Source organism: Apteryx mantelli, chromosome 4 (genome assembly GCF_036417845.1).
Source record: "Apteryx mantelli isolate bAptMan1 chromosome 4, bAptMan1.hap1, whole genome shotgun sequence".
In the NCBI taxonomy this organism is placed as follows: Eukaryota; Metazoa; Chordata; class Aves; order Apterygiformes; family Apterygidae; genus Apteryx; species Apteryx mantelli.
Window position 1 is genome coordinate 21,722,819 of NC_089981.1, and position 26,921 is coordinate 21,749,739.

A 26,921-nucleotide genomic window follows, 5' to 3' on the forward strand; every position below is an offset into this window, starting at 1 on the left:
CTCCCTGCGCTTGTTTCAAGCCTGCGACCTGCTATTTCAGTCCCATTTCCCCTTGGATTTGCCCCAGAAGAGACGTTCGGGTTGTTGTGGTGGAAACGCTGTCGAGTGCCCTGGTGCCGTGCCGGCCCAGCAGCACTCGGAGCCGGCGGCAGCCTCGCGGGCACTTCCTCCTCCTTCCTCTCGCTGCCGCCCGCCCCAGCTGGTCCCCGTTTTTTTAAAGGAAAGGCCGTAATAATAAGAGTCACGAGGGGGTAAAGCGTGTGTTTGCCAAGCGGTGTCAAAATTGAGAGAGGCTGTAATTGCTCCTTGTTTCTCCTTTCCCCCATGCTGCCGTGCTTTGCTTCTCCCTCTCCGGGGCTTCTCGGGAAGAGGTTTCTCCTGTGCCAGGTCTCGCGCTGGCACGGTGCCACAGCCATGCCGGGAGCCTTGGGGCTTATTGGGCTGCGGAAAGTCAAGGGCCGACTGCAGCCTTTTGGAGCCAGAGCTCCCAGGCCCCGTGGGAATAACCCTGGAGGTTTTCCCTAGCTGGGAAATTGGGCTTCTCGCACTCCAGCTGCAGCAAACCCGGCTCGGAGGTGCCCAGGGCTGCAGTAACATCCCCTGCCTACGTGCAAGCCTCGTGTCCGGCATCACCGTTGCCCGCGGGGATCGGCTGGGCGCTGCTTTCCCCGGCTCCGCGCCAGCCTGCCTTCTCCCGCTTTGTTTTCCTCCCCTTCGGAGCTATTCTTTACCTGCCATATGCCGCGATCATCGCGGGCGCGAGCGCAGCAGCTGGTGCGCTATTCCGGGCTCGGCATGGCCCTGAGCCGCCTCCGTCCCTCCCACCCGCGCCGCCGCCGGCGATCCGGGCGTCCTCCGATTTCTTCGGCCCTGGCAGCTCCGGGCCCTCTGCCCCTCGCGCGCCAGCTGCCTCCCTCCGGCGGATTGTGACACCCGGCCGTTGCCGTGGAAAAGGCAGAATCCGGCGTGAATTACCGTTGGTGCTGGTGAGCGACCCCGTGGAAAGCGTGAGTAGGGCGAACGCGGTGTCTTTGCTTCTCCCGTGCAATGGCGTTGGCGCAAAAGCGAGCGCATCCGAATCGCTTTGGTTTAGGGGCTCTCGTACCCCCTAATGCCGCAGGCTGCGGCTGATTTTGCTAAGGATGACGCAGAAACGGAGCGTGGAGCAGGCTCCGGAGGGCTAAACGCTGCTGTTTGGTGGTGAGCAAAAGCAGCTGCAAAACCGGACTCATGTAATTAAAGGTTACGCGTTGCGTTAGGCCTCGGCTGACCCCAGAGACACCATCGTTAAAAAGATAAGGGGCCGTCAGGCCGTAACGAGGCTGCCCGTGTCCGGGACGGGCTCTCTCGGCCGTCCCGCCGGGGTTCGGGCGACCCCCGGATGTCCCCGCGCGGCGGGTCCTGCCCCCATCCAGCCCCGGCGCTGTTCGCGCTGAAGTCTCCGGTCGGGGACATCTGCGTCCCAGAAGCGCTGCTGCGGCGGCACGGACGCAGCGTTAGGGAAAGGCGTCAAGGCAGCCGGCTGCGCGGCGAAGCCGGCGAGTCGCCGCTTTCCGCGAGGCTCCGGTTCGGGAGGGTGCTTGCTTCCTGCCTTCTGCATGCCACCGTGCTTCACAGGGCACCAGCCTCCCCGCCGGGCGCCCTCATCGCAGCGGGGCTTTCCGGAGCGCGGGGCGCTCGCCGTCGACGCTTTGCACCGCTGCGCGGCCGAGAGCAGCCGCAGGCCCGCGCCTGCCGCGCCATTAATGCCTGGCCTCGTTTTTGGCCATCCCAGATGTAGCCAGGCCACCCGGGCTTTAATGAGAAACCCAAATACTTATCTCTTCTCCGCCTTAGAAACGCGTAACGGCAGCGAGCAGCGTCCCGCCCCACTCTCCAGCACGGTGCCACGGGGATCCTGCGGAGGGATCGATCCGAGGGAACGGCAGGACGGCTGCAACGCCACGTGCCGCAGCGACACCTCCCACGCGGCAGCAGGCAGCCCCGCGAAGAGGCGGCTCGAGCAGCCTGCACTGGTCTCGCGCTTTGCTTTTACTCTCCAAAAAGGCAAAGTGATTCTTTTTTCTTTTTTTTTTTTTTGGAAGCTAGTTATCTCATAGCAAAGCCCTAGTGGAAACACGGCAGCTCGAGCGCTTGCTGCAATACAAACGCGTGGAGTTAGTGCCTCATCCCCTGCCTCGCTGAGCCCAGGCTCCTCTGCAGCAAAATTGCAGCGCCCTGTCTCCGCGCGAGCTTTGCAGCGGGGTGACTGCAGCGCTTTGGTTATCGGTTTCTGCGTTCCCATCTCTTTGATCGTGTGCCACCCTTAATCTGATCTCGGAGAGGCAGGATAAGGCATCAGCAATGAAATTGCAATCTGCTCTGCCTTTGGCATGAGGAGTCGGGCTCGTTCCATAAGCTCCTCTCCACCCCGGCAGTTTTCTAGGGAAATCTTCCATCGCGTTGAGAGCATGGGGAAAACATAGGCCCTACCAGCGCCGAACAGAGCGCTCTGCGAGCAGACCCTGTTTTGCACGCTCCAGCACGGCACTATTAACTCGTATCATCTGTTACCATCGAGAGAAGCTTTTCTTTCTCGACAGCTACTCGCCATCCTATATTTGTCCAACCAATTACTTCAGCGCCAGCATCATGCCTCGCATTTAGCTCTATTCAGTTATGTCCTGTCTTTTTTTTTTTTTCTTTTCCAGATCATTTCTCCAATCTGGCAAGACTGCTTTGAGGTGTAATCCCTTTCTCGGGTACGCTCGCAATGCCCCCGGCTTGCTGTCATCTCCGAACATAATACTCGCTGTCGTATTGCTCGAACCAGTAACGGGTTTGGACCCCGGGCCACGGAGCCTTGCTCGGGGCCTCTCTCCATTTCAACGTGAGCCCCTGGTAAATACTCTCTGCACCTGAAAGATTTGCATGCCTTTTTTAATGCTTTTATCCCCACGATCCTTCCCTAAACTTCCTTGTGGGAAAGTTTTCTTCATAGCGATGCCTGAAGTCTTATTAACATCAAGATATGCCATCTCTTGCTTTTCCCTCTCCGTGAAGCCCGCGGCTCTGTTGCGGCAGGTTATTAAATAGGTTTGACATGACTTATCCCTGACAAATCCGTGTCAGTGATTACAGGTCAAGGGAGAGTTTGCACTTGTTCGGAGAAAACACCGTTGCGTAAGCTGCTCCGTGGGTCAGTCTGATGCATGAGACACCAATTTATCTGATCTTCAACGTGGGTGTTTTCCACGTTTTCTGAGATACCGATTTATACATGGGATCTTGGCACGAACAGCGAGGGCCCTGTCCGAAAGCTGGTGTCAGCTCTGCTCATCTGCTTGCTCTGGAGACGGCAGTGGAGGTGGCTTGGTCGAAACTGCACGGGAAATTAAGTTGGCACTAGGCCCAACCTCGTGTCCCCATCACAGCCACCAAATGTTCAGAGGATTTCCTGCGGGAATGGGGAGCATTAGCCCTATCCTATCCTATCCTATCCTATCGTCTATTTTCTAGTCTATTTTCTATTCTATTCTATTCTATTAATTTCCCCCCCGCCCCAGCTGACTTGCTTTGCAGCAGAAAGCCCCTGTTACGGGTGACCCCCCCCCTCCAGGCGCCCGTCCCCCCCTCACCGTAGTTTCTGCCTGCTTCTGCCTCCGCTTTGCCCTGGACACAGTGGTGCTGGGGTCCGGCTGCAGTTTTGAGCCAGATGCCCCAAATCCTGGAGGGCTTTTCCTCTCGCTTGGGAAAAGAGGAGACAAAATCTCTTCACTCCAGGATATTTACAGGTGTTTCTATGCTGGTATAAGTAAATTAGATGATATAAAACCAGCTAAGAGCTGTATTGACATTCCCATTTGGAATATAATAATGGATTCGGACTAATGCTCCCTTTAGTTTAACTAAGGATTTTTGAAGGAATTATAAATTAACCTGAACGACAGAATATTTACTTCAAATGAGTGCGTACACAAAAAAAGATTTAATGTGGCTCAACTTACCTGATCTAAATTTGCCCTCTTAATGATTTTGGATTAAATTTCCAAACGTGTGCACCATATTTTTATTACCATAAATATCAGTCGGACATGAGGCGGTGGTTTAAGAGGAGAAACATTTTGGTCTTCTAAGGAGTGCAACCCTTAACAGAAAGACATCTTTTAAGTGCCTTGTATCGGGACCTTTTTCCTCTTTCCCACACAAGAATAAGCTATGCCAATGTAAAGGAGATATCTTTATATGTATATATATATAAAGATACATATATATACATACACACACCTATACCTATATCTCGTTCCCTTAGTTCAGACTGCTGCGGCCCATCTCCGAAGTGTCCCTGCTTCCCAGCTCCAGCACCTCTCACTGCAGCCAGCACATTTTTACAGAAAACGGTGGCTGTTTGCTGGGTGCTAAATGGCTCGTGACAGCGCGGTAATGAGGCGGTGTCAGTGATCGCACAGCGCGAGTGCTTGCTCTCCACCTGAGCCGTGCACTGCTTACCGGGAGCCCTCTAGAAATTACCCTGGTGGCACCATGCCTCGCTCCTCTGTCCTCGTTCACCTCCCTGCTCCCTTGATCAGACTGCAGTCTCGGCGGAGGGAAAAGCCTGGATCGCAGTTACGCTGCTGCAGCGTAAGGAAGCCTACGGGTGGCTGAGTCAGGCTGCGAGCAGCTTGCTCAAGACGGCAGGAGAAATTAGTTGCAGAGTCAGGAACCAAACCTGGCTTTCCAGAGCCCAGTCCAGCAGTCTGCAGCCGTGCAGGCGGCGATGCGCTTGCAGACGCGCAGGAGCGAGCCCCGCAAAGGCCCGTCCTGCGACAGCGAGACCCGCGAGCTTTGAATAGGAGCCGGGTTAGGAGCTATTTAAAAACGTTTACCGTGCGAGCCCGGGGCTGCCCTGCCATCGGGGTGCTGGGACTGAAAGGCAGAGAAAAGGGCTGGTTGACCTGGGGTTAACCTCCGGCTGCCAGCCTTTCGGCTCGCCGGTCCTCGCCGCCGCTGCTTAATCCCGGAGGGAGAAGCACAAAGGCTGCACGCAGCCTGCGCCGCCTAATTAACGTTTGGCTTGAGCACGATTTCGTCTCGCTTTGTGAGCGTGGCAACTCGAGTTTAAATAGCGCTTTCATTCCCCATCCTCCTCCTCCTCCTCCTCCTCTGGTGTCGCGGTGCCGTAGCGTCGGGAGTTTGTTATGGCTTTCGCCAGGGCGGTGTCATCGTTTTTTGGCTTTGTGAGAACGGGAAAGGACCTCTGAGGCTACGTGATCCACCAAAATACGGTGGTTCCCACAGGCTGTGCCTGAGCACACACGCAGACCACGGGGCGCACACATGGATTTACCCGGCCTCGGACTCTGTGGCGCGAGACCTGCAGCTCTCGCCAACGTCGGCCATCCCAAGAGGCCATAAAAGCCCAGCAAGGGCATCGGACCAGCTGCAGTGGCCCCTGGTAGCCCAGAGGATGGGAGCAATTCCCAGTGATGGGACCAAAGGGAGCCTATGGACACCTCCAGCTGGGAGCCAGGCTCAGCTCTCCCCTACACCCACATAGAGGTGCTCCAGGACTGCCGAGAGCCACATTCGGGCTGATCCACAGGGCCGATTCACTTCATTAAGCACCATAACCCTGCGGCTGCCTGAGCTAGCAAGCGTTACACGTGATTCAGCACAAACGTGGTTGGCAGGGGGACTCGTTCCCCCGGGGCATTGCCGTGCAGCTGGCAAGCACCTTCTCTTCCCACCTGGAAGTTCAGATCTGTCCGGCACCTGGACTGAACAAAAGTGTGTTCCCATCTGATGAGCGGTCTGAAGCGAGGCAGGTGCCGGCAGCCAAGTGCCCAGCAAGTAAGGGATCATTTTCCCCCGTCTAGCACGAAAGGTGGGTTTTTGCTAGCCAAGAAACAGGGCCATGGACCGGATAGGGTCACGTGAACCTGGAGATGGAGCTTCCGTGGATGATCCTTTGTAGGTTTGGTGGGATGCTCCAGTGGAAAGACCTCTGTTTCTAGTGAATATAATAAATTGCCTTCTAGCGAGAAGTCTGTTGAGATTGCAGCTTGATTTTTTTGATGGGGGCGTAACAACTTAGGACATTCATTCTGTGAAAGCTAATGCCTGGAAAAAAAGTTAGGAGCTAGGCAAGCAAAATAGTGCTTCTTCAGAATATTTCCCAGCTTCCAGCAACTGGCAGACCTGGGGACATCCTGAGCCGGACTTGGTGTCTTTGTACAGAGTAGCACCAGGTGGATTTTTCTCCTATTAATTTGTCCGGCTCCTTGTTGAACCCATGTCATCTCTTCCAGTTTTGGGGTCCCCTTGGGCAGGAGTGTGACCCTTACTTTCCCCTCATCATTCCCTGTTTTCTATATTTAGTAATCTAGATGCATTTTTCCCATGAACTTGTCCAGTCTTGCCTTGAACCCGCGTAAATGTTTACACCCAAGAGCTTCCTTTGGCAAGGAGTCGGCTCCCTGCCGTGGGAAGAGCTGTGTCCTTTCACTCGCCTTGAACTTGGCTCCCTTGGCTTTACTGTGCCCCCAGGTTCTTGCGCTGGAAAGAAAGAAAGAGACAGGGGGGCTGGGGGGCATCAGCCGTCTCGGTGCCACACACGACTTTGTAGGCCTCCATCATAACCTCTTAAGCCATGCCTTTTCCAGACTGCGCAGTCTTGGCCTACACAAGTTGTTGCTTGCAGGGAAGCTCTTCCAGACCTTTGATCCTCCTCAATCCCCTTCTCCCAATCTTTCTGTGTCCGATTATATCTTCTCTTTGAAGCTACCTTTTGGGGCCCAGGTCACTGCGGTTGCTTGAAGAGGATACCTGCCTCACGGCTCTCGCTCTGTCCAAATCCCTCCGTTTCTTGGCTGCAGGCTGTGCCAGCTCCTGTGATCCTGTTTGCTTAAGTAATTGGCACCACATACCATGCATAAGCAGCTGGTGTTTTCTTCTTTTTATTTTTTTATCCAAGGCTTTCTCCTCTGAAGGGAAGAGTTGATGTTTGGGCGTTTTAATGAGTGAGTTGGGTGTTCGGCTGTCTCCTGACCACCAAGCCGTTGTGACGTTCAACCTACCCTGCTCTCCTGTAGAGAGCCCGTGGTGTAGATGGGCTTGGAGGCAAGAGTCTGGGATTGTCCGAGAGCCAAAGGGACCACGTTTAGCGCTGCAACGGGTCCTTTCCTTTGATTTCATCCCAGGCAAAAATGTATTTAAAAGATAACGTAGAAAAGAAAAGCAAGCAAGCAAACCTTATCGTGATTGATTCTTCCCTGATTCGTTTGATTAAATTAGTGATGGTCTCAATTCCAGACTGTAATTTCAGACTTCTTTGAAGTGTGAAGGTGTTCAGCCTAGGACAGAAGCGGGAACCACCTGCACGGTTTGGGTCCTGAGGTGAACTTTGCCAGAGGTGAGCTTGTAATCTGAATCTGTCTTGGGGAACAATAACTCTTTATTAAAAAAAAAAAAAAAAAAAAGGTTTTGTTACAGTTTTCCCTTCCTCTTGGCCCCGCTGCGAATCTGCTCTCCCCACTCCGTTCTAATCTTTTCTTTGGTAGCTAAAACTATTATCTTTATTGTTCCAGGGCTTGGCTTCTTCCTGTTAAATCTCCTAATTGGATTTTTACTCCCCAATCTATTTAGTTTCTCCTGCGTGTTCACTAAAACCCTTTAACCCTTCCGCACCCTGCCGCCTCCGCCGTGCTAACCGCTTGCCCTCCCGGCTCCCCGTGCTGCTCTGATTTATATCCCTCTCCCAGCAGAATCGCTGCTTTTCCCCCTCCGTGAATAGCCGAGCTTGTGCTCGGCGTGACTTTAGCGTAACTCCTCTTGCTAATTTGCATGGGCAAGGCTTTCCTAAGCAACGGCTGTCGGCTCTGATCTCACTGTCAGCCGATAGCGAGCGTGTTTTATGAGTCCAGCCACGTCTGGCTAGACCGAGGTTTGCAAGGGAATCCGGTGATTTGGGGTGTCATAACTGTAGGCATCCTTTAAAAAAACTTTTTTTTTTCCTTCCGGAAAGAGGGTGTCTGCGTGGGGCAGCCCAGGGCAGAGGCATGGAAAACCACCTGGCAGTTCTGAAGTCCTGGCTGTGACCAGCAAAAGGCAGATCCTTCATCCAGATTCACCTTCTGCAATGGAGGGGAGGGACGAATCCCTCAGGACCAGGTGTCGGTCCGTATTTCTTGCTGTGCCTTAAGAGCACCAGCAGCCGCAAGAGACGGGAAACGGTAGTAAGGAGCTGCCCGCGGGTACGCGCCAAGTCCGTTGGGTGCTGGTCAGACACGCAGGTGAAGCCGGGATGGGACCTCGCGCGGAGGGGCTTCGGGTGTCCTGTCCCTGGAGAAGGGGGGCTTGAGTTTTGTAGCCCCTGCCACGAAACTGGCCTCCCAGGAGGGGGATGGAGCTGAGACAGTGTCTTCGTGCCATTGGTTTGGTTTTTCCATCAGCCCCCGTGGGGATGCAGCGCTGCGGCGTGCGGGCAGCCAGCATCCCGGCTGGTGACGTGGCTTTATCATAACTTAGGGCCCAGTAAAGCAAGCTCTTCTCCAGTCGTCCGCGGAGCGCTTATACCCGCGTCGGGCTTGGCGGGGCCGGAGGTTGAGCTGCAAGTAGAAAAGAAGGAAAAAGCAGGAGAGTTGATGTGCTCTTCAAGCCAGGTCCAGGTGCTCTCGGCCAGCCTTGCTGGACCCGGTTCCTCTCTTCCTTTTGTGCTTTTCCAGCCATTTTGCGTCCTCGGCGCCTCTGTGTTCGCAATGCAGGAGTACGTTGCCATGGTTAAAGCTGCTATTCCCAGCAGGGTTTGTCTCTTACCTGCGAGATAGATAGGCATGGAGTTAGGGATGCGCAGGAATACGTGCGTGTGCCCTCGTTCCCTCTCCCCACCATGCGCACGCAGTTGCTCTGGAAAAAAGAAGAACCCTGGGGGGAGGCAAGTCCTTCGGGGGCAGGAAAGTGCTGCGGTGGGGGAGGCTGAAGTACGCGCAAAAGGGCTGATCACACCTGCCTGGCGTACCAGCCAGAGATGGGTTTATTGCTCGTGCTTTTCCGCTGGTACTTCTAAGCTGTCGGTACCTCCAAGCTGATTCGGAATAACAGCTCTCCCAGGAAACACCGACAAAGTTCCCGAGTTTTGCGGCTAATGTTATTACCCAAGTTTGAATTGATGGAACAATTTTGAATTGCTTCACACAAACGTGCATTAAATTAAGGATTAAATCAATACCTCCTGGGCCCTGGTCCAGCTCCCGGGGGAGGCCAGGCCCTCCAGTCACAGCTAATTTACTTATCTCCCTCGCTGTCCCCTCCGCTCTCGTGCCTGTTTCGTCGGGGATTTTGCGCAGCTCCCAAAGAAGTAACAGCTCGAAGGGAGATCGCGCTGTGCCGCTGCATCCCGATACGGTGTTGTCTCAGTGCCTGTTGCGAGGCTGTGGCTGGGACGTCGTCGCTACTAATGGGCAGAGCAGACCTGAAAAAGCAAGAAGAGGTGAATAGTGGGTTTTGGTTTTTGTTTTGCTTTTTTTAACCCCAAACCCAGGACCCAGAGCCAGCTGCCCGTGTGAAAACCCTGAGACGAGAGACGGCGAGGCCGGGATGCTCGCCACCACGCGTTGCTGCGCCGCCGCCATGCCCCGCCGGCTGCGTCGTGCCGCTTTGCAGTTGCGTCCGGGTGCAATTCCTCCTCGCAACCTGCTATTAAATGTCCTAATAACCCTGGCGGCGGCGGCCTCCGACACCTGCCCGGCTCCATGCTGATGCACGGCCCCTTCCCTGGCTCTTTCATCAGGTCCCTTTGGGAAGGGCTAGTTAGCAAATAGCCTTCCCGGGATCCGCGCGCGCCCCAGCCCTGGGCGGCACCTCCGGCCGCCGACCTGCCTCATTTTTCCCCAGTTTAAATGGGAATATGCAGCACAAGTTGCTGATGTTAAAATAAAAAGAAACACCAACGCTCGCATCGTGTGGCGTTGCCAAAGTTTATGGTTTTATGGGAAACCTCCCGGGCTTTTCCTTCGAACCCCCCCCTGTCCCTGGGCCCGTGAGCTTTAGTGAGGCTTTTTTTTATTTAAGTGGAAGTTCAGGATGAGCATGTGTCCCCGGAGGAGTTTTCCCCCCGCAGCCGGGCCGCGGCTCGGAGCACCTGCCCTTGGGAAGGGGCCCCCTTTGAGAGGGCCGGGGCTGCTCCGAATCCCTCCTGGCTTTCGCGCGCTGGGGCCCCGTGTCGGAGCGCCGGGATGGGGATTAGAGCGGGAAGGCGCCGGGGGTCCCCTTTGTGCCGGCCGGCGCTCCCGCGGGTTGCCAGGGCTACGCTCCCGCCCCGGCTCTTGGACGCGGTCCAGCGCCCCCCGCGCGTTCACGGGGGCCCTCGAGAGGCTGGATCCATCCGGGGGCGCATCCATATTTCACGGGCTGGGCCCGGCCGCGCTTTGTTGGCGCTGCCTCCGTTCGCAGCGCCGGCGTCTCCGTGACCCCCCCTCACCTCACCCCGGCTTGGGCCCGGCTAGGGTTTCTCGGCCGTCCGGTTATTTCCCTGAATAGCGGCCGTGTTTCCCCGGCGTTTTGCCGGGAGGGAGGGGGGGGCAGCGGGCTGCACCGGCGAATATTAGTCCCTTGAGGGTGATGCCAATTTGCCTTTAAAACTGAAAACTTTGCCAAAGCGAGGGGGGAGGGGAAAAAAAAGAAAAAGGCTCTGCTCTTCCGTAACCGGCTTCGGTGTTATCCTGCATTTCGGTTGCATGCAGGACCCCACTCGGGACTGTCGGTATTGCGGGCCAAATGCCGCGGGGGCAGGCGGCCCGGGGGGCGGACGCGCCGCTCCTCCTCGCGGTGCCAAAAAAAGGAAAATAAAAGAGAAAAAAAACGAAAAAACAAGGGAGCTGAGGCAAGAACAGGAAAAACCTGCCGGCGGAGGCCCGGCTCGGCTGCCGGGGGGCAGGTGGGGGGGGCGGCGGGGCCGGGGGGGAAGCGGTGCCCGGGGGTCGCTCCCGCCGCCGCCCCCCCCCGGGGCGCCCACCTGGGCAGGGGGCGGGGCTTGGAGGCGGGGGCGGGGCTGAGGGGCGGGGCTAGGAGGAGGGGCGGGGCCAGGGGCGGGGGCGGGGCGTGCGGCAGGTCGCGGCGGCCCCGCGCTGCGGAGCGGAGCGGAGCGGGCGCCGCCGGGAGCGCGCGGCAGGTGAGTGCCGGGGCCGCGCGGCGGGGGGGGGGCCGCGCTCCGCCCCGCCCCCCCCGCCCCCCCCCCCCCGCGCGTGTTTCCCTGCCGCGCGTGGGCGCGCGGGGCAGGGCGGGTCCCCGCGCCCGGGCGCGGTTCGGGCGCATCCTCCCGCGGCGCCTTGCTCCGGCTGCTCAAACTTGCCGGCGCCCTCGTAAACCTGCGCGGGGCCGCGATAAGGTAGGAGCAGCGTCTCCGCGCGGGGCCGGCTTTTTTTTTTCCTTTTTTTTTCTTTTCTTTTTTTTTTTTTTTTAAGCGAAATCCCATCACCGTGAGCGACAGCCGTCGATTTCGCGTCCTGCTGTTTTTCGGGCACCGAGCTCCCGATTATGTAGCTTTTTGCGGCTCGGAGTCAGCGCTTTCTCAAGGGCTTGGGGTGCTTCCTGCTGCCCTAGGCCAGCCGTGTGCAATAACTAGTTGCTTTTTAAAAAAAACAAAAAACAAAAAACAAGAAACTCTTACCTTAAGACAGGGGTGGATCAGCCCTGAGCTGGGAACTAGGGCTGGGGCGGAGCGAAGCGTGTTTCTGCCTCCGGCCGCCTGCCCGCCCGGTGCTGGTCGCGGTGTGCAGGGAGTTGGGCAAACGCCACGGGCTTCTCCAAATAGGGGGAAAAAATAAAAATAAAAAGTGCTTTTTGGTGAGGCTTTACCCTCTGCTGCAGAAGGACATTTGCTCTCCCGTTGCGCTAAGCAAAAAACCCGCCGGGCCCCGAGAGTGGATGTGCTAAAAATCATATTGCTTTTCCGGGAAATAATCGTCCTTCCAATCTGCACCATTTCGAGGTGTTGGGAAGCGTCTTGGCAGCGGCCAGAGGGTTGCCCGTGCGGTGATGGCGGAGCCGGAGCTGTGTCCGTTTGGCCCGTTCGGATCTGCGGTGCCCCGCTGAGAGCAGACAGCGGGACCGAAGGAATCGGGGCAAACGGCTCAAAAGCCTGGGGCTCCGTTTCCGGAAGCGACCCGGCATGAGCATGAGTTTTGCAAGGTGTAAACCTCCGAATCTTTAAGACGTGCTGCTTTTTATACAATTTCATATTGAAAGCGGGTTTTTTTTCCGGCGGCTCCGAACCAGAGGCTTCGCCGCCAGAGCGAGAGAGGTTTTGCGGATTCAAGCGGGCCCCGATCGCCGTCGCTTCCCGCGCGGCTCCGAAGTGGTGTTTTGCGGCAGGGCCGTGATTTGCGCCCCCCCACCCTGGACGGGCAGCTCTGCTCTGCGCCCTGGCCCTCCCCAACGTTTGTTTTCCCGGAGCTGCGAGCCGAAAGGCGAACGCGTTTGGCGGAGGCGAGATAAGGGACGGCGCTGCCTCTCCAAAGCCCTGCTCCCATTTCGGGTGTTTAAAGAGCCGATTACCTCTGGCTGGGGTTTCTGGCACTTTTGCCTAATTAATCGCATGTGAGATCCTGCAGCAGCAGGGACTTGTTAAATACATGAGTGTCTTATCAAAGGTTGCACCCTGGATTAATTTTTGGCGTCTTGTTTTGTTTATTTGAGTCTCTGCAAGAGAGAGAGAGAAAGGAAGGAGCAATTTCTGCTCTTGGCAAACGGTCATTAAAGGCCTCTCTAATCCTGCAAAGTTATAAATGAATATTCACGGCAGCGTGCACCTGCGTGTTCGTTAGTGAATCCCCGGCACTCCCTCCCGAGACCCAGCGGCATGTCCTGGGAAACGAGAGTTGCTCCGGAAATGGAAACTAATCTGGGCTGATATCGCCGGTTTTTGCCCCTCTGGCACCGGCCCTTCGGCAGGGAGGAGCAGCAGAGGAGGAAGCAGGTGGTTTGGGTTTTTCCGAGTGTTTTCTCGGGCCGAACAGGCCCTCGCGTCTCCGGATCGGTGGCATTCCTCCCGCACCTGGGGTCACGATAACTACAAGCTGTTTTCCGTCCCGGGGGACGCGCCGTGTGCAACACCGAGGGAATATTCATGAGCTGCGTCACGCCTTCGTTTCTGCCTCCTCTTGGCTGCCGCGGAAAGTTAGCGCCCGCGATAGGCTGGCGTTCCTGGCGGACATGTGCCGCAGGTGCGCTGGCTTTCGGACGGTCCCGGCTTTGCAAAGCCGGGTCTCGAGCGCTCCCTGGAAACCTGCCACGAAGTCGCTCCGGAGCATCCAAAGCTGCATCGTAGCTCTTACAGCAACACCAAGGTGCTGCTAATCCTTCCCGTTTACAGCCCCGGGCGACCTCTATCCCTGGCTTTTGGTCAGCGCCCCGGCCTGGACCAAGCCGGGCTTTGACCGGCCACCCGCTCCCGCGGCACCGCGGTGGAGCGCCTTTCGGGGAAGAAGTCGAGCAAACCCACGTGACTTCCCGGCGGCGATTGGGGCTGGTGCTCCCTGCAAAGGTATGTGACCTGCCTTAAACGTTATCGTTACCTGCTATTATTGACATTGCGACATAGCTCCGAAGGCTGGCGGCGAGGCCGGAAGCGGTTAGTCATTAATCCACCCAGCTGCGTGAGTCAAGGCTGCCGTAATCCCCGCGCCGGGGCGGCCGGGCCGCGACGCGGGGCGCTGTGCACAAGCACGGCCGGCAAAGCCCCCCTGGGCTGGAGACCCGGCGGGGCTGGACCATTTCTTAGGACTCTTTCCAAGTCGTTTCCTCCCCAGGTGGCTCCTGCAAGGCTTGAGCATCTGGGATATGCTTATGACCCTAGGAGTTTTTGGGTGGTTTTTAGTGGTTTTTGGTTTCACGCGGCGTTTTGGCTCCTGAGTGCTGCAAGTGCTGAGGGATTTAGTTTTCCTAGGTCGCAGCAGAGCTGGGAGCCGGCGGGAGCGTGGATGGGTCAACGGAGGATGTGAACGATTACGGCCATCCCCAAATAAGCTGCTCTTTGGTGAATTAAAGCCCTGCGCCTGTTGCTTCCTTGCTCCCGGGGGCTCGCAACCCCCTTGCGTAATGGGGTTTAGATGCCGCCAGGGGGTGAGTGATGTTTGCACGTGCTCCTGGTGTTGCAGCTGGAGAGCAGAGGAAGAGCAGCTTCCTCTTGGAGCAGGGATCGCTGGTGGCACGGCGAACGCCCCGGTAGGACCTGTTTGTCGCTTCTCGGGCTCGTTTGACCCTCATCAGCTATTCGCACCATACCTAAATACCCATTTGCTCACCGCGGCTGGAGCCGTCTGTCTGCGCACCCCACGTGCCCTGATGGCCTCCACGCTGCAGAAGACCAAGATGACCCCGGAGCAGTCCTGTGCTATCTTGGAAAGCCATCTGATCCTGTGCCACCTTCGTTCATGACCCTCTTGCGTATCTCTTGGCTGCTGCGAGCCCGGTCGGGAGATGATGTCCCTTCAGGACCCCTGGGCCGGCCTCCTCACGACCAAGCAGGGCACCACGGAAAGGCCAGCAGCAGCTCCAGCTGGTTTTGCCCCAGAAGGCTCTGGGGGAGCGTGGCGGCTGTAGCTGGGCAACGTGGCCATGGGCAGGCTGTTTCCTTGGTGATGTTAGTGATCAAGGCCGGTCTCCAGGATTTGCGATGAGATGCTGAGGTTTTCCTTCTGCTCATCCCCCAGAGCTGCTTGATTCACCCCGAGGGGACCGCAGAGCTGGGTCAGTGCCCGGTGTTGCCCTTTGCCCGGGGTTGTGAGTGGCCAAGCAGCTCCTCAGAGCCGTGGCTGATCTTCTCCACCCGACCTGGGGCTTCCCAGCTCGGGGAAAGCTGTGCTTGATACTTGGAGCGAGTCCCTCACGCAGCTTCATCTCTGCTGCCGCTCCTGCGGCCCGGGACCGACCTGGCCAGGAAGGTCCAGGAGAGCTGCTGAGAAAGAGGGGTCCAAGGCAGAAGAAGACCTGTCGATGGGGCGGAGGGGAGCCTCTCGGCGCCTCCGTAGCCAGGAGGGTTTCGGGCAGCGGCGGCGGCGCTGAAACGCGCTGCGTTTCGGCCCTGGCGGCCGGTTGGCACGTGGGCGCGTGCGGGGCCTTGCCTGGGCGCAGCGGCGCGGGGCCGGTCGCTCGGGGCCGCATCGCGCCGAGCGCGGCGGTGACTCACCCCTCGCTGCCGCTCGCTGCTTTTTTTCCTTCTTTTTCTTTCCTTTTTTTTTTTTTCCCCCTGCTGGAATAAATAGTTTCTCGCCGCGTGGGCTGGCACGTGCGGGCTGCTTCCTCCGTGCCTGCCTTCCCCTGGCGCCGGCGCTGCCCCAGCGGGTGCGAGCTCGCCCCGAAACCTGCCGCGGCGGCAGCGGGCGGCCCATCGCCGATCCCACTGCGGGAACGCGCGCGCCGGCCTTCCCGCCTGGTGTCGGAGCGGACGCCGACGCCGACCCCAGAGGAGAAGTCGAGGTGAGAGCGGACATGAAGCGCTGCGTTGCTTCGGGGGCCCGCGATGCTCCGGCGGGCGCCAGCGCTCCTCGGTCTCGCGTTACCGCGGCCGGCGCACCAGCAGCGGGTGAAACTTCGGCATCTTGGTGCTGGGAGAAAACCGCAGGTGAGGGGGCCGACTTGGCCCTCCGCAGACAAGGGGGGAGATTCCTTTTTTGCCTCTGCTGCCGAGGCGCCTTGAACGGAGACGCTGTGAAATACCTTGATTAGCGGCAGGACTGACTGTTTTTTTCCCTCTCCTTTTAATCAAGGTAATTTTAAGTTGGCTTCGAACTCCAAACTTTAAAACCAGCCCTGATTTATGGGAGGTCGAAGCGCTGTTCAGATATAGTCCGAACACCTTCTGGGCTTGTGGGGTTTTTTCTTCCCCTAACTGAGATTGAGATGCTGCAAAAAAAAAAAAAAAAAAAAAAAAGGAATAAATAAAGCTGTAAGTTCTGGGAGGGGTTTTTTGTTGTTGTTGGGGGTTTTTTGTTTTTTTTGGTGGCATCTGAAATTTCAGCTCCCAGTTAGGAAATTTGATGAAGAAGCTATATGAATCATCCATACCACCCATCTAAGACTGATCACATGGAGCAGGAGCCGCAAATTAGTCACTTTGTTAATCTGCTTTCGATAAAAATGATTTAAAAAATCCATAGTTGGGGGGGGGGGGGAGAGACGGCGACGGCAGTGTGAAACCACCTGATGCTGCAGCGAAGGTGCTGCCCGGAAAGGAGCTGCTGGGGGAGAGGAGAGAAACGAGTGTGTGTGTTGGGGGTGGGGGGGGGGATTTGTTTTTGTTTTGTTTTGTTTCTTCTCCGAGAAGTGAGTAATCCGCGCTCCTCCTCGCCGAGGCTGCCGCTGCCGCAGAGCAGATGGAGAAGCCGGAGCGTCGCGGGGAGCCGCGATAAGGGAGGCGCTGCGAGGTGGAGGCTTCGCCTCTGGCGGCCCCGTGGCTTTCGGGGGGCACCTGGGGGAGCAGCTCGTGTCACACCGTAGTGTCACGCGTGTCGAGGCATTGTGAAAACAACCCTGCTCTCCTTGGGGACGAAAAGCGCCGGATGCCGCCGAGAGAAATGGCAGCGAACGGGAGCACCGGGGCCGTGCCGGGGGGGGGGGCTCGTGGGGCACAGTGCGAAAACGAGGGAGGGGGACGGGGGCGGGAAGCGTGGGGGTTTTGTTGGGTTTTGTTCTGTTTGTTTGTTTTTGCCGGGTTGTTGGGACGCGGCGGCGGGAGCCGCGGCAGCAGCGAACCCCGCGCGGGGCGGCTTCGCCTCGCTCCGTGGACTTTGCTCCGCGCCAGCTCTGGGAGGAGCGCGGGTTTCGCTGGGTGTTGTCGGCCGGCGCGCGGGGCGCCTCCGACACCTGGCAAACCCCCGTGCCTTTTCTTTTTTCCCCCCCTTTCTTTTTTTTCCTTTCCTTTCTGCAGTCTGCCAAAACAGCTCCTGTTTTGCAGGGAGCCAAGTTTCCCCAGCCGGGGCGCAAGCGTAGCGGCCAGTTTTCCCGCGCGCGCGTCCCTCCGCGGGAGCCGCCGGCGAGGGGTGCGGGTGAGCCGTCCTCCGATAAACGCGGAAAGCAGGGTTCGGTAAACCCCGTTGCGGTGTTTCCTCCAGCTAGCGGGAATGTTTTGCCTCGGTTTGGCTGCTCTGAGCGGTCCCTGGGGCGGGGGGTTGCCTTTGGGGCTCCTGCTTTTATAACTTGTTTCGCTGCGGCCCCGCCGGATCCACCTGGGAGAGCAGCATCGTGGAGCCGCTTCTTTTCCCTCGTTTCTCTTCCTTTCTGGTGTCTCGGTTAAAAACCCGTCGCTGCCGGGGGTGGGAGCCGTCGAAACGCGCTGCGCGCCGTCCTCTCCCCTGGCCTCCCCAGTCCCGCAGAGACCCCTGGGCTCGGCGCTTCGAGGGCTTAAAAAAAACGGACGCTATGGGGGAGGGATGGAAATCTGTGCTTGCTTTTATTTGTTTGGGTTTTTTTTATTTATTAAAAAAAAACAAAACAATCTTATCGCATGCTTCCTCCGCGTGCCGGTTGTGCTGAAACTCTGGGCGGTTCGTGGCCAGCTCTGCCTCGCGGGCTGGTCGGCGAGGGCGGGCGCGTGGCCGGGAGGAGGCCGGTGTCGGGGAGCTCGAACAACTCCGCTCTTAAAAGCGTGGCGTCTCTTCCAGGGGAGCCTGGGCCTGAGGCGGCGCTGCCCCGTCCCCGCCGGGACTCACCCGCGCGATGCCGTCCCGGAGAGCCTGACCCCTCGGCGGCCGCGGCATGGAGCTGAAGGTCTGGGTGGACGGCATCCAGCGGGTCGTCTGCGGTGTCTCCCAGCAAACCACCTGCCAAGAAGTGGTCATCGCCTTGGCGCGGGCCATAGGTGAGCGGGTTCGCCGGCTGCCCCAGGAGCCTCGTCCCTGCCGGCGGCCAATCCTGCCGTCTAGTGGCTTAAATTTAAAACGCTGTTTTGCTATTGGCGCGCGTGCTTGGAGCTGGGAAGTTCCTCCTCGGCTTTAAGGCTCAGCTGTGAAAATCAAAGCCCTCTGATCCCCCTCTTCCTCTTGCACCCCTTCCAAAAACAGTAGGGAAGTAGTCCCTTCTTTGCCTCTGAGTCTCTCTGGAGTGTGTTTTCTTCCAGCCTGGGGTGGTGGACACGAGCAGGTCTCCGTGGGGTCGCCAGGGGGTTTAATTGCACCGGTGCCACTGCGGTCTGGGGCTTGGGGCCCGTGTTTCTGCCCTTCCTCTTGGCGAGCTCCACCTCGGCCCATGGTGAAAGCGCTGCGGTCGTCAGAGCTGGGTCACCGGTCCTGGTGGCCCTGCTCCCCGGGTGACGTGCTTGTGTCTTCTCCCCAGGTCAGACGGGACGCTACGTCCTGGTCCAGAAGCTGCGGGAGAAGGAGAGGCAGCTCCTCCCGCTCGAGTGTCCCCTGGAGTCGCTGGCCAAGTGCGGGCAGTATGCCAACGACGTGCAGTTCGTCCTGCGGCGGACAGGACCCAGCGTGGCCGAGCGGCCCTCCTCGGACGGTGCTCCCCAGGCTCCCGAGAGGACGTTCATCCGGGCCAGCCTGCCCATCAAAGCCAGGCCCACGAGCACCGAAGTGCCCCGCTCCCGGGAGCCGAAAAAGGCCATGACCTTCAACTTGGGCCCTATGGGCTCTGGCGAGCTGTTCGTCAAGAGCCGATGGAGGCAACACATGTGGGAGGGGATGGACTTGGAGAGCGCCGGGGCCGGCCAGCCCTCCAAGGAGGAGCTGTTTAAGACTGTGCTGCGCCAGCAGGAGCAGCTGCACTCCTTGGAGGTCCACGGGGACTCCTTGGAGATGGACCTGCGGCACTGGGAGCACGGCAGGGTCCCCAGCCAGGAGGACGAGATCTTCTTCTTGGAGCAGCTGGTGCGGCGCAACGAGACGGAGCTGGGCGAGGAGGAGTTTTGGCAGAGCGAGCTCCGGCTGGAGAAGGAGTGCGAGCGCGAGAGGCAGGAGCGGGTGAGGAGCCTGCGGGCCAGCCTGGAGGACTACACACAGAGGATCTACGAGCTGACCGCCCGCACGGAGGCTCTGCAGAAGGAGATCCAGTGGGAGATGGCTGAGAGGGCCAAGAGGGGCAAGGAGGCCCCTGGGCCCAGCCCCGCGGATCTGGAGGACATGGCTGCCAAAATGAAGAGGGATCTGGAGGCCAAGGTCAAGCAGGGCACCCAGCTGGAGAGCAACCTGGCCAGCGTGGAGAAGGCCTTGGAGGAAGCGGAGAGGAACCTGCAGGTACGGCCGTTTCACCAGCTCCCAGTGGGGAGAACGGGACTTTTAGGGGGAGTTGGCTGGGGTCGGTCAGGAGAAAGCTGGCCCTGCTTGCACAGCATTTTGGTACCTCCTTAGCAGCACCAAGACCCCAATCCCAGGGGGTCAAGAAGAGGTCTCCTTCCACCTTGGAGGGCCTCTTAGTGGTGTTTCGGGGCCCACAGGTGATCCAGGGCCAACAGCAACATCTGCGCAGGTCCCAGGCTCTCCCGGAGGGTACGTCCAGGAGGCATTGGCTGGCTTTTGAGGTTTTCTGGTGCCCTGGGGTCCGGAGGAGGACAAAGAGCACCTCTCCCCGTGCCGGGCCGCACCGCTGACCCGCTTCCCCGCTCCGTCTTTTGCAGGCCCAGAACCTGGAGCTGGAGGAGCTGAACAAGGAGCTGCGGCAGTGTAACCTGCAGCAGTTCATTCAGCAGACGGGAGCCACGGTGACGGTGCCGCTGGCCCGGCCAGAGGAGGACGCTCCGCTGGAGCGCGGCGACCGCGAGCTGCTGGCCCACCAGCGACACGGAGGTCAGCGCCCGGGGGGGACCCCGGGCAGCCGAGGAGCTGCGGGAGCGCCCTGGCAGCCCCGACTTCCCTACACTTAAACCTGCCTCCAGATTGTGATTTTTTGGGGTTTTTTTTCCCATGCGTTTAACCTGCTGTGGCCCTAGGGGTGGGGTTGTTGCACCCCCAAGCGCAGGTCCGTCTTGGGGACAGCGTGTCTTCGCCCTCTGCCGGCATGCCAAGACAGGCCTTTTCCAGTCCAGGGCGAGCTTGGATGCAGGGAAGGGAAAACGTGGTGCTGGCGGCTCTTTCGCAGCCGGACCCGCGGTCCCTGAGCTGGGAAATGTTTCCTTGTCCTCCAGGCTTTCCGCCCATCGGCGCCGACTCGCCTCCCCGAGCCGGCACCCAGCAGCTCCTCGGCAATCCCAGGCACCTCCAGGAGCCCCTGGTGCCCAGCCTGAGCCCCGAGGGTGCGTACCTCCACGTGGGCCCCCCATCCATCCATCCGGCCGGCCAGCAGGGGACGGATGGCTGCGCCAGGGCGGGCTGCGGGAAGCGGGGAGGTTCGGCTCCGCGAAGCAGGCGATGGCGCGGGAAAGCGGGAGGTCGGAGCTGTGCCTAGATGCCGTTAGGGAAGCGGCGCTCGTGCCTAGAGATCCCGCTCGGCCGCCGCCGCAGTCTCCGGCTTTCGGGGCCGCGGGGGATGGCCGGTCTGTTTTTCCGCCGTTGTTCCACAGCGCCGGGGTCACTTGGGTTTGTTTTTGTGTCTTGCAGTCGTGTCGCCCAGGCAGAGCATCTGGAGGTAGAAGAGCCCGGCCGGCGGAGGACTATTTGCCCTGCAAGTGTAACTGTACAGATAAAACCATATCCCATATATAGATATATATATTTTTTACTGCTTTGTATCACAAATGGATGCGGATGGCCGGACAACGTATTTTTACAGACTGCAAAAGAAAACGAAGCCAACCAACCAGAGCAACCCTCCGCCCCCGTGGATGAAAACTGACCCGTTCTATTTTTTTAAAGCGCTTTCTACACTGGACAGAGAAACGGCGGTGCTCGCCTTCCACCTCGCCTTCTCCAAAGGCCCGTCAGGTTCCTGCCGGGGCGGGAGAGCCGGAGCCACCTCTCTGCCGCCCGCGCGGGGCCGCGGGAAAGGCCTGGCCGTTCCCCTCGGCGGACGGAGGGGCCGCTTTCGGTGCGCCCGGGACGTGCCAGTGCGCGGCCGCCGGCGGGCCACGCCGCTCGCGAGGGTTTCCGCTCCGGCTTCCCGAAGGGGAGCTTGGGAAAGGGCCGTTTTCCGCAGCTCGGCCCCGCCGGCTTCTTCCGGCCGGTGCCGCGACGCTCCCGCCTGGCGGATACCGCAGAGCGACTCCCAGCGAGCGTCGGGTTGGGTTGTTTTAAAAACAGCCTCTTTTGCTGGCCCCGGGGGGCCCAAGAGCAGCTTTTCAGACAGTTTTCTGGCCCCTTTTTTCTGCGAGACCTGTAGCAGAAAGCCCCTGGCCGGGCGCCCGGAGGCTGTTTCCTCGCGGGAAAGGGCCGGAGATGGACTCGGCGAGGGGCAGCCGGGCGCGTTTTCCCTGGCCTCACCAGCCCAGGGAAGGGGCAGCGCCTCTGGAGAGGTGTTTTTCTTAACTCTACTTAGTTTTTAAGGGGTTTTTTTTTTTTTTTTTCCACCAAAACTGCAGCACAAACTCTCTTTCCGGCTGCCCATTGCTGCAGGGAGAGCAGGGCCGGAAACACTCTGGGGAACGCTTCACTCTGGACTTTTTTTCCTTTATGGCCAGTACGGTTACGCTCGTTTTCATTCATCTCTCCCAACAGGCCGTACCGTATTTTAACGGCGAAGCCAAAGGGGCTGGGAGGGGGCCCGGGAAGGGGACAGGCTTCTCCAGGCGCTCCCAGAGTCCTGCTGTCTTCGTTTCCCAAGTGTCCTGTACGTCGTCGTATGCAAAAAAAAAACGTGGCTAGGGTGCTGCTGTAAGACACTTTCCATGTATGAATGTATCCTGCGTGCTGCGGCGTGGTCGGGTTTTGGTTTTGAATAAATCTTTGGAAAGGATTTGTACAAGGTGTGTGCGCATCGGAGGGCTGGGCGCGATCCAAAGGCTGCTTGCCTCGTTTCCCCCACGCACACTTCTATAAAGAGGAGCCAGGTGTCTCTTAGAAACAGCTTAAAAAACAAAAAAAAAAACAAATTGAGCACAACCTTGACTTGCAGACGGGGCGGCAGTGTTTTCTGCCTGCTGCGTGCGGTGACGCTGCCAGCTGCCCCAACGCCAGGGGCCTCGCAGCTCTCCGAGATGCCAGGGTGGCAGCTAGCAGCTCCACGGCTTCAGCCACCGCTAAAATCCTTTAATCCCCCTCAAATGTCCCTGAGCTGCTCAGATTTTGGGGGAAGTTCTCCGCATATTCGGAAGAACTTACCTACGCAGTTGAAAAGGGGGATCTTTAATTCTGGGGCTGCATTTCTGAATTTTGCCTTGTGCAAAATAAACGGGAACAAAAAGGTTTGGGCTTTTTGTGCCCCAGGGTTGGACCTGCTCTTTGCAGCTCCAAAACCTCCTTTGCAAAGTCGAGAGGAAGCTGCTGCCCATGGGAAGACATCCCGTTTTCCCAGGAAACGGGCCTGTCCGCAAAGGGAGGGGAAGCTGCTCTCAGCTGAGCTGCAGGGGGGTTTCTGGGTGCAGTAAAAGCAGAAAAGTGATGCTTCCTAGTAACAAAATCAAGATCTTCTCCTCCAGCTGGGTGCAAGTGCGCCGGGGCCAGTTGGCCACTGTGCTCGGAGGCTATCTGTGATGTGATGGGTTTTGTTGGGGCTCCTTTTCCGTTCCCGCAGGCTGAACCAGCCCCAGCGCTTTCCCGAGCGGCGGAAGAGGCTTGGCGCGTGCAACCCTGACGCGAGGCACCGCAGGACAAGACCCCCCCCCACGCTCAGCCCGCCTTTGCCTTGGAGCCCCGATGGCTCAGCTGGGCTCAATCTGCAGCCCTGATGCGGGAGCTTGTCCTCCCTGCTCTCACCTGGGGCTTGTTAGGGGCTTTGCAAGCGCCCTTCTTTGGGGATAAACACGCTTGCTTCGGTGCTGCGGCTGCCTGCAGAGGAGGGGAGTCCTGCAGGTAAGTTGTCTGAGTGGCCGGGTGTCTGGTGCCCGTGTGCTTCCGGGAAGCGTCCGGGGCTGATGCATGGCGAGCCGTGAAGCGTGGAAAGCCCCCGGCCCCACAGACGCACACACGCACACACACACACTCCTTTGGCTGCAGCGAGGGGGTTTGCCTTGCCCGCCCGGCCTTTCTGCAGAGAAGAACCGAGCCGTTCATTCCCCAGCGCCCGTTGGTCTTGGCACGGCGGCCGGCTCCTTCCTGCCCGAGCATGGTCTGCGTCCAGCTTCCCGTTTTGGGAAGGCATCCGCAGGGACCCCCCACCAGCCGGCCTGCCTCACGTGGGCTCCGCTCCCGCGGCAAACCTGGTCTGCGCCCCCCTCTTGCCCTCACCGAGGCACTTTCAGCCGTCAGGAGGACGCCGCTGACCCCCGGCCTGGCCCAACGGAGCAAGGCATCTCTTGGCCGCGACAGTGCCGACGTGCCCCGCGCGCGGGTGGGCGCCGGGGGTGGCGAGGGGCTCCGCGGCCGGGTCGCCGGGGCGGCTGGCCCGCGGCTCCCTCTTGTAAGCGCGACGTTTCCTATTGTGCTGCTCTGACAATAAGGCTGTGTGTGGGAAACCAGTGAAAATCCAAAGGGCAAAATAGCATTTCCAGTGCTGCCAGCTCGCCGTGTCAGCCGGCTCTGCTCCTGCCAGTGGCGTTTTGTTTGTTTTTTAATTTGTGGGTTTTTCTATAAAACATTGTCCAGCAGCTGCGAAGGCAGTTGAGTTTAATAAGGTAATAAATGACTTTGATTAATGCCTCTCCTGTCTTACAACGGCATTGCACGCGGAGAGGCACGGCTGGCGAGCGGGGAAACCATACCCCGCTGCCTCCCCTCCCCGCGGGAGGACGCCTGCTCGCCCCTCGCTGGGGGCCGGGCGCTAATTCGGAGGTGAAGGGGTGCCCGCGAGGGCGGCTCGGAGAGCAGCCCCCGTGGCGGTGGGGCCGCGCTGCGCGGCTGAGCTGCCGTGACCTATATTAACGTTGGCGTGAGACCGCCGCGCTCCAGGGGCGCCACGGCAGGGGCGGCCATGTGCCCCTGCTCCCCGGCTGCCGCTCTCTGCCTTTCCGCTTTTAGCTGCTCGAAAGGCTGTGTCAATAATACATTTCTGCCATTGAATATTTTATTGATGATTTGACTTTTGCTGCTTGCAATTCCCATTTCAAGGCTGCGCGATTGTTCCTAATTAAAATTTTATGCCCTGGGAGAAGCCTTCTTGCTCCACTGGAGATGGGCTGTCCTTTTCTAGGCCACTACAGAGCAGTAGGAAGAAATTACTCATTGTTACGCGATTAAAACAAAGCCAGCGAAATTCTTCTTAAAACAAAACCCCAGCGTAGGAGGCATCCTAGCCGTGGGACGGCTGAGCGGTGAGCGCGGCACCGATCCAGGCGTATCCGGTGGCCTGTGTTGGCTGGTTTGTCCCGGCGCAGGGCTGCTCCCGGGGCGTCGGGGCTCGGTTTCGCACTGCGCGGGTGGCAGGAGGGCATCCTGCTTCCCCGCGCCGGCAGCTGCGTGAGTGAATTCGTCTCCGGGCTTTTCCCGAGCGCCGCCCCAGGTCGATGCGCTTCCTGGGAGCCAGGGGGAATCGCTCCCCCCACGAAAAGCCGAGGGCTTATCAGGGCGCGAGATTTACCTGCTCGGGGCCCTGCTGCTTCCCAGCCCTCGCTGCCGCACTGCAGTACGTGGCAGCTCCCTTCGGGCAGCTGTCCGCTTCCCACACCACTGGCCTCCCCGGTGTTTTCTCTAATAATAATGCACGAACGAAAATCGCTCCCGCTTTCTCGGCCATCCACCCTGTGTTGTGTCTGCTTGTCATGCCAGGCATCCTCCCCCTGCCCTCTCAGCTGCTCTTATTTAGGGTACCAACACTGCACTGGGCCAGCACGGTTTCTCAAGGGTAACGCAGCTGCGGATACCTGAAACGCTTCCTATTAGCAGTTGTGTTTGTATCTGTTCTTTCTTATCTGGGTGGTGTTTTTTTTTGTCGTCTTCTTAATTTAATCTAGAGTGCTCTAAGCATTTGTGCTTACTCCCAGCCCCTGGCTTTGGCTTTTTAAAGCTTTTAAAGCACACTTCAGCACCAGTTACATAAGAAAAGGTGTGAACAACTAGAGGAGAAAATGCCTGTTGGTCTCCGAGTGATGTACAGATGCTCTGCTTCATTGCTCCTGGGTGCACAGATCCCAGAGGGAAGCTCACTGCAGCTGCAGAAGAGACAATACGTGAATCGGCATGCGTACGCATCCGCGTGTCCATGCAGGGAAGCACTGTCTACTTCCATAATCGTGATTTTTTCCTTTCTATGTCTCTCTCTCCCATCATGGTGAAGACCAAAAACACTCTACCTTGCCCTGGAAGAAAAAAATATCACAAAGCACTAGAGGAGGTCGGGAAATTTTCTTGTTTATGGATGAGCAAGTTTCTTTCCCAATGGAACCTCCTGCCAGCAGAAAATTTTTTTTTGAAGATGTATTATATAAGTCCCTGCTTGCATTTAACTAACTGACTTCCTCTGACTCTTGAACAATTTATGTACTGCCTCTATTCCTAAGGGACTAGCTTTCTCCCTCCGCAAGGCTCGCAGCTCAGGATTCGCAGTTGGCACGTGTTATAAACAGAACGGGATGCGTGTGTCCGAGTGCAATGCGTGAAGTGTTAAGCCTGCTCGCTTCCTCTGTGAAGCGCTGAAATAAAAGAACAAAATCTTTTTGAGCGCGCAGAGAATCCTTTCAGCTTAACTGGCCTAACTTTCAGCATCTTCTCCTCCTATAAGGCACCCCTCTGCCTTTCCTCAAAACCCTATAGCACCAATTCACAGCAAGAGCTTTTAGCACCCGAGTGCTCGTCATGAGGGTAGGTATCGGCTTACAGAATCTGTTAAGAAGCTATTGAAAAAGCCGAACACTTAAACGAAGGGGTATCTTAGCGCCGGCGCATTTTCTCCTCTCTTGGGAGTGCTCTGCAGAGCAGCTACGGTTCAGCAGGCTCATTTAGCCAGGGCTTTTCCGCTAGCCCCAGGGCAGGGGGCAACAGCACCAGCGCTGGTGCATCGGCTTGAGGCATGACCAGGTTGCGCGGTTACTGTCCACCCTCCTTTTCAAGCCACCCTTGACTGGCTCTGGAGACAAAATAAGGGATGGCGCATACACCGTATGCCATACGCATCAAAATGTCACTGAGAAGGTACAGCCTTCCTCTGCAGCTAGTTGGGGTAACTTAAGCACACTTTATGGACCTGCCCAGCTCTCTGCTGAACCCTGAATTACAGTAATGAACACCCAAACACTGGTTTTGCAGTATTTATTGAAGATTTCAGGTGACAGCACAGCAGGTTAGTCTTGAATCATATCACAAGAATGTTAAAACAGGAATTCAGCTGTATGCTTCCCCTGCTAACGGGAGAGAGATACAAGCAAGAAATAACAAACAAATTTCATTTCAATGCCTTGCCTTACTGGAACTGTACAGGATGGTTTCATAGGCAGTGGGAAGCTGGAAGTTTTTATACCACAGTGCTGCCTGATGGGGACGGGGACAAACCTTGCCAGAGCAACCAGGACATTTACTGAGACATTTCTGCCAGTGATTACAGCGTTAATACACAGACACGCTAATATACAGGTATTAGTATTTTGCACCAGGTTTCCCCCTCTCCCTGCTTTCCATACAGCTACACCAGAGCTCCTGCCTGCTCGGGCATTAGCAGTGGAAATAGGCTGGAGGTGTAGCTAGGGGAGAGGAAAGCCTTCTGGGCCTGGGAATGCTCATAACTTGTTTTCCATCCCTCAGACAGGACCCACTTAGCTACTGAGCAAGTGTGAAAGCAGCTTTGCTAAGTTCAAGCAGTTTTCCTCCCTTTCTAGTCTGTTTGAGCATCCTGGATTCACCTAGTCCACTCAGGGCACAGAAGGAATTGATTTTCCTTTCTAGATAGCAGATGCTCCTCTGGGACCTAATGGGAAAACATCAAACAAGCGCAGGCAGCGCAGAGGGGGACAGGGAAGACATCTCCGTGAGGGTTTATCTGTAGAGGGT

The 26,921-nt window shown here is 57.9% G+C and overlaps 1 protein-coding gene across 8 annotated transcripts; it reads left to right on the top strand.

Moving 5' to 3' along the window:
• Positions 1-11,073: 11,073 nt before the first annotated feature.
• On the top strand, positions 11,074-21,801 carry RASSF7 (Ras association domain family member 7). Of its 8 annotated transcripts, none has more exons than XM_067295963.1 (6): positions 11,074-11,146; positions 17,637-17,833; positions 18,307-19,211; positions 19,592-19,760; positions 20,099-20,248; positions 20,511-21,801. In XM_067295963.1, exons 2-6 carry the CDS (start codon positions 17,731-17,733, stop codon positions 20,540-20,542), a joined length of 1,359 nt encoding a protein of 452 aa, XP_067152064.1. In that variant the 5' UTR covers positions 11,074-11,146; positions 17,637-17,730; the 3' UTR covers positions 20,543-21,801. The 8 variants fall into 8 exon arrangements, with proteins under 8 accessions (XP_067152064.1, XP_067152066.1, XP_067152067.1 ...); XM_067295965.1 differs by lacking the exon at positions 11,074-11,146 and adding an exon at positions 11,269-11,362; XM_067295966.1 differs by lacking the exon at positions 11,074-11,146 and adding an exon at positions 12,678-13,519.
• The last annotated feature ends 5,120 nt before the right edge of the window (positions 21,802-26,921 follow it).